The 10,000-nt window shown below is 41.3% G+C and overlaps 1 protein-coding gene and 1 long non-coding RNA gene across 3 annotated transcripts in view; one reads left to right on the top strand and one right to left on the bottom strand.

Moving 5' to 3' along the window:
- The window catches only part of LOC137997795 (uncharacterized), an 88,376-nt gene that overhangs the window by 27,473 nt on the left and 50,903 nt on the right, over positions 1–10,000 (bottom strand). Inside the window, exons 4-7 of one of the 2 annotated variants that reach the window (XM_068844047.1) lie at positions 9,909–10,000; positions 6,344–8,688; positions 1,386–1,513; positions 467–587 (exon numbers count right to left, since the gene is read on the bottom strand). The exon at positions 9,909–10,000 is cut by the window's right edge and continues 166 nt beyond it. In XM_068844047.1, coding sequence (XP_068700148.1) covers positions 467–587; positions 1,386–1,513; positions 6,344–8,688; positions 9,909–10,000 — 2,686 coding nt within the window. The remainder of the gene's footprint in view (positions 1–466; positions 588–1,385; positions 1,514–6,343; positions 8,689–9,908) is intronic. The other variant, XM_068844046.1, reaches the window with a different exon arrangement.
- Positions 2,501–5,074, top strand: LOC137997799 (uncharacterized). Its single transcript, XR_011122591.1, has 3 exons — positions 2,501–2,675; positions 3,824–3,918; positions 4,498–5,074. It is a non-coding gene; the product is annotated as an uncharacterized lncRNA (long non-coding RNA).

Here is a 10,000-nt window from a genome sequence, read left to right as displayed (position 1 = left end):
GAAAAAGCGCTAATGATCCCATATATTTTTGGCAAAAATTTCGACTTATCAAAGCATCATTGTTCAGAGATTATCTGGTATATCGCATTCACAATTTCAGGGATAGCTCGTTATGCAATGCACTTTCAATATTCAGTACTTAATTCTTGGCTGACTGATTAGAAAACCACAGCTTATGCTAATCAGAAAAAAAATTAACCAAAGATTCCCCAATAGTTCAATACCGAACTACTGTTTGCCTCTGTTGCAAAGCGAGTCTTGGTGCGAATCAGTCAAACGGAAATCAGGTGTGATTTGCAGGAAGATGTTCGACTATTGTTCATTTGTATTGCCGTGTATCAAGATTCTCTATCAAACAGACACAAACAGCAACTCGGTAATGGCCCATCAAGAAAACACTTTGGCGCTTAGCAAAAAGGGACATGGAGCACGCCAAAGAAAGTTAATTCGTGAAGTTCGAGCAAACCTCCAAGCAGATGCAGCATTCATCGTGACCGGAATCGGGACGGCATTTGTGGTTCCCCTCAAGTCGTTTATCCAAACATACATTGCAAACGTCACAGTGGAATGACTTGTCGGCGTGGATTCTACGTCACAAGAAAAATAATACTAAATACCCCCAAAAAGTGCGCCTGTTAAGAATAGTTCACCATTTTCAAACTCTTTTTCATACCTCTCACTAGCCGAGTTCGCGGTCCTTACTGTAAGTTTTTCCGTTGATTTGTGGCCCAAGCTCTTAAGGCCATAAATCAACGAGTAAAAACGAGGATCAGTAATTGAACCGAGAAAACGAGGTCAGTTACCCTGGATGCCAGAGAGGTCTTCTCGCTCACCAGGGGGCGAGGAGTTTCAAAGCGAAGTAGTCGCTTCGCAACTCGCTTTCACGGCTTCGCCGCTCAATAGTCTGTCGCCCCCAACGAGAAAAAAACCTCTGGCACCCAGGGTAGAGGTCAGTAAGATGTTTATTATATCTCTGTGATAATCAGCCGCGCGGGAAAGGAAACAAGTTGAAGTCAAGCGGAAGGTTCAACCGACACAAAGATTGCCGCGTCTAAATCCGAGAAACGAATAAATCGCCTTGGCTTTTTGAAATAGTTGTTTGCAACATCCAGGGTTTTAATAGTTCATGTACCATAAACGACAGAAAAAAAAACCTTGCTAGAGAAAATTTACCCGGCAAAATGTCAAATTTAGCGGGCCGTACAGCGCGTACTATCTGAGAGGTGTAATAAAACCACTTACTGCCCCGGTAGCATCTTTTATAGCACAAATGATTTTGCTCTCGCTTCACACTACCTAAACCCGTGAAATTACATTCTGGTGCTATCGAAATTGATCCTTGGTAAATACAAAGAGGTAAGGGAATTACAACGAGAACAACTCACCGGCAGATTCCACATTTTTCACAGTGATAAGGATTCTTGTCCACGTTTGTAAAGTGTTTACATATCGAGCAAAAATAGGCAGCCATCTTTGCACCGCATTTGCCGCAAACTCCACTGTTTTCATCAATCTTCCGAAAAAAATAAAACAAAATAAAATAAAATAAAATAAAAATAACGAGAAAGCATATCTTCCAATGATCATTTTAGCATAAAGATAAAAGCAAAGGGGCATTTTTATTCCCAATATAATAAAATGAGATAACCGAAAATATAACATTACCAATTTACTCCAAAGGCAACGTCATGTAGTTTTAATTGCGTTACAAGATTGTGTGACATTCTTTATCTCTTGCGTTAGAACGATGGTCCCGTCAGCTCCAGAAATATTTCATTTAGGAGTTTATCTCAAGTGTCTTATGTAGATTAATAATAGACATGAAAAAATTACTTAATTCTGATTGCCTAAGAGCAGTGAAGTTCAAGTGTAATACCAGTGCAAATTACACATCAAAATTCTGAATTCTGATTGGCTAATATTTGGGTTTGGTCAGAACCAATCAAATCTTTTGTTTTGAAATCAAACGCGAGCCCTGGATGGCGCAATTTATGGCGTGATACGCGTGCGTTTCTTCTGCTCAACCATCTCGAATTTTTTCATGTATATTATAAGTAATCACATGATTTTTCTCGTCCAATTTGAATTAAATAAGCACTTGTAAATTTTTTCACAGACTACAAATTGCACGACCACGTAATTTTGGTCGTCTTTGGAAAAAAATTTACTCCTGCTTATTTATTCCAAATTGCACTCGAAATCATGTGATTCGCTATACTTATACCGTCAAGTTGCTTGGCTGGTCTTTTATATATCGGATCCGAAATAATTAATGTCCATGAAACAAGAACAAAGCGAACGTAATACCTAATTAGCATGGCCTAATCGGAATAACGATGCTTCTTTCGTCCTCCGCCATTTTAGTCCGGTATTCTTGGTTTGCACCCACGTGACACGGCGGCCATGTTTGATAGCAATTGACCTTCTGAGCGCTAGCTTCACGTGTAGTGTCACGTGACTTTTCATGTAAACAAATCTCGAAAGTTCGGACATTCGAGAAGATCGGACATACAACACACAGTGAGATGGTGTGGCGAGCGGATATGAAATGTTAGTTTCTTTTTGCGTTGGACTTGGAAATGATGCAACAGAGACACTAGTCACTTCGATGGTTAGCATTTGGTGTAGGACACGATAGTTTTACACTCGTATTTCGACAGGATTGGTCAACGCGGGTGAGTCTGGTTGTTCCATATTCGATCGCTGGGCCGACGGAAACGAAATGCATTCCTCGCCTTATGTTATTTACGAATTTACCATTGTGTATGAAAATTGTCATATATATTTTCACTTTAAGGTCGGTAATAAAACCGAATAAAAGTGACTTATTAGGTGCATCAGAGACAGTAGTCATTTCCACCGTTTATTGCGAGTTGCAGAATTCTCTCGACTAAAAGGCGTGCTTCCCTTACACGTAAAAACGATTCCCGATTCCTAAAATCATAGGTAAGAAACTTGAATGGTGATCTGATCAAGTTTTTTTGCATTTTCCGGCCGAAGTTATAGCAATCGAGAGGCGGAAAACGGAATACGCGGATAATGGCATGACTCATCGCAGAGACTCGTTTGTGTGTTCAAAGGACAGTAAATACACTACTAGTTGTATAGTAGTCTACACTTTGTTGTTGAGCTATAATTATATATCGTGCATACCATTGACCATGGGATCAATGCAGCGTTGAGCCATTGCAAACTGAAAAAGCTTCTTCATTGAAGTTGAGGAAAACTGAAGGTTTTATTTTTATTACATGGAACAGTATTGTGACCTTCTGTTAATTGGCATGACACATATCTACAGTACTGTTAGGGAGATTTCCCTTAAAAGACATTATCTACTGATTTTTGGGGAACCATTCTAAAAGCATTGTCAAATTACCAGTCGTAATTCATGAACAGTTTAAAGTCATTGTATTAGGTGATGCATCTGTTGCTTCCCACAATTTTTACAGTACTCATTGTTAGCATGAAAGCATGAAATATTCATTTCAAGTACTGTTTTGAACTTCTATTATTATTATTATTATTATTATTATTGTTATTATTATTGTTATTATTATTATTATATAAAAGAGGAGAAAGGGAAGGACTCTTCTCTAGTTTGACACACACATTAGACATGAAGCTAGGGTCATCGGTCACCTCAACTGAGAAGATTCCTTGTTTCCACACAACAAATTGACAACGTTTTAGCCCACTTACAAACATTTCAAGCTGAAGTTAAAGTAGTACTTTGAAGTTGCTTTCAATGCAAAACCATGACCATTTGTGTTGCCACAAACCGATCTCTGTTTTTCCAGTAACACTTATAATTTATATTCTACAGCAGTGTTTGGACAACCTTTAGAACACTGGCATTTCAGAATATTATTGCTCCAAGGAATGGCTTAGAAAGCCCTTTGAGATCAAATCCAGTTTGTGGTGGGTATGGCTCACAACCCGCTTGCATGCATTGGGAGCACTGACTTCATGAAATGGTCCCATTCTCTGGCATTTTAGGCTTCCATTCTTTGTTTTACAAGTATGTAGGGATGTTTGTGCTTATGCTATTCTCTATTTTCGAATGCCTTATGAGACATTTTGTTTGCCCCCCAAATTTTGCATAAACTATTGTTTTCAAATGCTCTTGGGGACATTACATATTCCCAAGAGCATTTGAAAACAATAGTTTATGCAAAATTTTGGGGGGCAAACAAAGTGTATAATGGGACATTCGAAATTAGAGAATGGGTTGTACCAACTTTGTGACATTTTCAGCACTATCAATTTTTCTTGAGAAGACTCTCTTGCTCTTTGAAACGGTTATGACCCCCAGTCCTCACATTGCCATTGCTTTGCCGTGGTGCTCTCAACGTACTGTAGTTGATTTCTTTATCACTGAAAGACAACAACTCCCAAAACGTCTTCCGTCAAAATGTTTGCATCATCAGTCTTAGAAGCTCTTGTGGTTTATTCTTAATGCATTAACACCACTCACAAGCTTGCTTTCATTTGATTTAGCGGTTTCATCAACTTGACCTGTCTGCAAGTTCTGTAGTGAAATGAAGTTTTTCTAATAAAGGCAAGATAACAGGACTACTAGTAGGTAATTGGCACATTTTTGTGGTAAAAATCTTCAGATATCTCTGTTTTTCCTTCCTCGGTCAACAAATCCTTTTCATGAAGGGCTTCACTTTAGCTACACTCTCATATACATGGACACACTCCACTTTGCAAAGAATCAACGTGTTAAACCGTCAGTAAATAAGCGACAATCATCGAAGGACTTGTAAGCGGCGAGTCCCTGTTTGTCGTATTCAGTACATTCAGTGGAGTGGTACGTTAAATATCGTGCAAGCCGAATGGCGCCGAGGAGATGAAATTGTTCATGATCTTGATTGCATGGAAAATGGATTGGGGCAGAAGTGCAGTTCTTGAGCTTTTGATTGGGGTAAATAAATTGTCTGCATCGTCGGTTTTGTCTTTCTACTGATAGCATCCATTGCCGGATTAGCATTAGTTGCGCTAGAGGCAATTACCTTGATTAAAGTAAAGCGTCATTGCTTCAACTGCAGCGGCGATTTCTATTAGCGAAGACTTTTAAACGCACTCACTGAAACTCCACGCTCCTGCAAATATTTTTTAAGTTCTACGATATTCATTGTGTGGAAGTCCTTCTTTAATACGCATCTGCTTATACATGCTGACCTTGGAACTGTAGCCTAACAGGACTGCTTGCTGTTGTTAGATGGACTGACTCAGCGTTTTCGAATTAAGGCTCACTGACAGCGGAGGCTCGATTTACACACACTCAAATCACATTTATTCGGTTTTATTACTGACCTCGAAGTGCACAAATTATAACAATTTAAATACATGAAGGTATTCGTAATAACCAAATCTAAGGAATACATTTCGTTTCCGTCCGCCTAGGGATCGAAGATGTTCAAAAGCTGACTCACCCCCGTAAATCCTGTCGAAGACGGAAGTAAAAGTGTAAAACTACTGCGTCCCACATCAAATGCTAATCATCGAAGTGACTTGTGTCTTTGTTGCATCATTTCCATGTCCAACGCAAAACGAAACTAACAGTTCACATCTGCTCGCCATGCCATCTCACTATGTGATATATGTCCGATCTTCTCGAATGTCCGAACTTTCGAGGTTTGTTTACATGAAAAGTCACGTGACACTACACGTGAAAGCTAGCGCTCAGAAGGTCAATTCAATACAATTTATTTCCGCAGAATTTGCATAATAATAAAGTTAAGTTCCCAGCGGAGAGACAGGTTATTGTTCTTTGTCAAAATCGCTCTTGAATCCTTTTGCAATGGCTACTTTGGTTAAGGTTAGGGTTAGAAATTTGCTGGCAGAGCTTGGACAAAAGACGAAAGTTAGAAGTGATCAATCATTGCACTTAGAGCGCATTTCAATCGAGTGTCGTAAAACCAAAACCAAAGTAATTACTTTGGCCAATCAAAAAGGACGGAGACAATCCAGTAAACCAATCAAAACTCGAAGTAATTACACGTAGCCGACACAAAGCGCGGGAAAATGTGCACACGCGAGCCACGATTGGTTTTGGTTTCTTATTCCTTTCGACACTCAGTTGAAAACCACTCTATCTGGACAATTTAAGCAACTGTCTCTTATAGACAACTGAAAGACTCCAGGCGACTTTAACGGGATTCGATCCCATGACCTCAGGCTCTGTGATACCGGTGCAATGCTCTAACCGAGTCTTGTTTACGTACGCCATGTGTTTTACTCTTTTTCTCAATAGCTTCGTGCTCCCGCTAGAACCAAAGTTTAAAGCTTAATCTCAATCGTGAAAGCCCCCTGCCTAAAGCACGAAAATAAAACTCACCTCTTGTTCATGCTCGCAAAAAGAGCATTTGAGGTGCGTCGCATGGCATGCTTTGGCTTCTTCATTTTCACAGTTTCTTGAGGTATTATGGCATCGATGACAAGGATAGAATTGTGTACAACAAGGAAACCGCACTCTGCAATGTCGCTGGTAATGTTCGCAGAGCCACGGAGAACGCGCAGAAACTGCCTCCTGCTGCTGCGGCCATTGCTCGGCTTCCTGTATCTCTCTTTCCTCCCTCTCCCTCCTTTCTCTCTCTCGTCTTTCCCTAATCATTCGTTCCTTTCTTTCTATTTCTCGTTCAAACTGTTCCCGTTCTTCTCTTTCCCTAAGCACCCGTTCAACCAACGCAGAGGCATCTGCTACACGTCGTTCTAAAGCAAGAAGTGAATCGTCGATCGGCTCGATATCGTTTGTTCCATTGTCTCTGTTAAACAAAGATCCTCTGGAGTTGTCTTCGTCGGCATTACGAGAACTTGGTGCAAGACTAGTCTCTGAATTGCCATCACCAGGTGTGGTTGAGGAAAAAACTGAATTTCTACTTGTGTTGTTAACAGGACTCGGTGCATTGTCACTTGCACTAACAACAAGAGGTCGACTTGTTGTAGTTGAGACAACTCTGGTAGAAGAAACACCGGAGGCCGAAACCGAGATTTGAGGAGGCAAACCACAATTGCCCACAATGACAGCACTTCCAGCGCTGGTGGTATCTGGTTCGTGACGCCTCTTCGCAATTGATTGTTGTTGTCCAAGTGATAGATCAGCATTGTGTGACCTTTCATTTGCGGCTTGCTCATCTATGAACGCGGAATCACCGTCACTCACGACATGTCTTTGAGTGGCATATAGAGACTGTCCCGGCCGAATTCCAGCAGCACCATCATCCAATTGGCCAAAAGTAAGGCCCGAATTTGACAATCGATAAGCAAAACCCGAAGGGGTGATTCCTGAGATTGCGTTACTCCGCCAATGTAATGGCACCTGCCCCATGTGTGCGCTATGTTGGACGCAAGGGAAATAAGATTCCCTGCTATAATCTCCTTGCCCTGTAACTCCATGATCAATATGTAGAGAGCCATCAACGTTACTTGCACCATTGCTTGATGAGCCATTCCAACCCACAGTGACATTACTTAGTCCTGTGTGGTTAGGCATAGGTGCTGCTGCTGCAGGTGCACTGTTTCCATACAATCTTCCATTGTAAGAACGTCCACCGAGTAATCCTACTCTTTCAAAACCACCACTAGGGACAGGTGAGAAAGCAGTGCCATCAGATCTCACAAACGAATTATTCCCTACTGCTGCCGCCTGACAAGCTCCAAAATATGGCCTAACTCTGTAAGCTTCTGATGCATTTGTCCTTCCATCAACAAAAGAAGTTCCCTGCGATGTATCATTTCCGAGAATTGAAAAATCCCTGCCATTTGCAAACAGACTTTCATGAACAGCTTTGTCTTGTGAATGTCGTACTAAGAAATCTCCAGCCAAGCCATCGGATACTGGGCTGGCGATTAGTGGCGGGGGCGGAGGTGATACAGAAATCTGTGGACGATGTGTTTGAGAACGTTTGGGTCGAGCGCCTAAACGTTCCCAGTCAGTCGAAGAGGAACTGGATTCATCAGATTCATGAACTCTCAATGCTGTTTGACCATGTGCAATGGAACTTTGTTGCAGCTTGCCGGGATTTCCATCAACAACATGTGAGCTTACTGGGTCGGTCAAACGGCAGAATACAGAGCTATCTGAAGAGCTGATCTGTGAATCATACTCAAATAATGGAGACGTTCTTGCGTCAGATTGGCTTATTCTTGTTGCCCCATAACCGGAATCAGCAGACTGTCCCTGAATGTCTTCAACCTCAGTATTTCCCCCATCAGTCACATCATCTGTCCTTTTCAATAACTGAACCTGCCCTGGAACCTCGTCTTCACTGTTGCCTGTATTGAGCCCCAGGTCACTCTCATTGACGATTTCACCACGTGCTGAAGCAGAATGAGTAGTCAAGGACAATTCTGGTGCTTTTGCTGACTTCTCGAAGGATCCTTGTGAGCTGCTACTTGAACAAACTGGTGTACTTTCAGCGGAGATTAAAGCTAATGAATCAGACGAACTAACAGATATGCTGCTACCACCACTTAATGGGCCACTTCGATCAGGACAGTTGGGAACAAAAATGCCTTCTTTGACACTGGCTCCGACTTTATCCTTGGGCAGAAGATCATTATCCTCCATGTTAATTGACACAGGATCCTCACTATCACTCTCAAACGAAACGGATGCATACAAGTCGCAGTCATGATCTGGTGTAAACTTCGGGCCATTGTCTTCACTTCTGTGTGCAAAACCTATTGTGGACATGCAAGACATTTGAGTTACACATCTTTCTTCATCTAGTTCTTGTTCTAGATCTTGCAATCTTTCATCTCTCGATGGTAAAGAATCGGAAGATGTTCCAGCCCTGACTGAAATTTCAAACTAGGAGGCAAAATTAATGCATGTACTTGCATCAGAGAGGTGAACAATGCTACTAATGTCTGAATATCAAAAACAGCAGGTACACTGTAAGTGGAACAAAACAGGATCAAAACAAGTATATGTACATCGAAAGGGAGACTTGTGACCCTTGCACTCCTCTGGACAATTTAAGCATTTGTCTCTTACAGACACCTGAAAAACTGAGTGAGTGGCTTCATTGGTCAGTGGTACATTGTAGACCATTGCACCGACATCACAGAGGTCATGGATTCGAATCCTATTGAACCCATGCACCTGAAATTTTCAGGTGTCTGTTTTTCATTGTGTCCAGCTAAGAGCGAGGATAACGTCTCCGTTTTGCCTATGGCCCACACCATGGATTTGTTTCAATTCAATGTACATTGCAACAGTGGCTGAGGAACAGCATCTAAAATACTGGAACACGGTGTGGAAAAGAAAACGAACTCAGATCCTAACATTATTGAGTTAGGAATGGAAATGTAATTGTAATTTCAAGTAAAGCTATGATCCTCGCAGTTATGGCCACAATTTTAGCAATTGCGTAAAGAAGCCTGATAAATTCAGGACTTCAACAGGGTTTGAACCAGCTCCAAACGTCAGTGGCTTCATACTGTAGCTCAGTTGGTTAGAGCGTCGCAGTGGTATCACGAGGTCACGGGTTCAAACCCCGTTGCCGCTGGGAGCTGGTCATTTGCGGATTCTAATTTTCCCGTGAGGAATGAACCAATGAACGAAATGATACATGAATATGAAATGAATCATATACTGAACTGCGGATATGAAGTGAAGTAAAGCTATAATCCTCGCAGTTATGGCCACAATTTTAGCAATTGTGTATAGAAGCATGATAAATTCAGCCTACACCAAAATCCTTTTTTCCCCATAGACCATTTTACGGGTACGGTGGCCATTTTGAAATCTATTCTAAATAGTTATTATGGAATTCTAAGAGGGGTATGCATACTAATTTGCCCCCTTCGAATCCCATAACAGCTATTCGAAACATAAGATTTCAAAATGGCCACCATATCTGTAAAATGGTCTATAGATCAGAGAATTCAGTCCATACCACTGGTTTTACTCTCAGGATAGGGTAATCCAAGTTTCTCCAGGAGGTCAAAGCGCTGGATCCCTTTAAGCAGCTCTACAATGTCTGTGCAT

This window comes from Montipora foliosa, chromosome 3 (genome assembly GCF_036669935.1).
Source record: "Montipora foliosa isolate CH-2021 chromosome 3, ASM3666993v2, whole genome shotgun sequence".
Classification (NCBI taxonomy): Eukaryota; Metazoa; Cnidaria; class Anthozoa; order Scleractinia; family Acroporidae; genus Montipora; species Montipora foliosa.
This window is presented reverse-complemented; position numbering and strand designations above follow the sequence as displayed.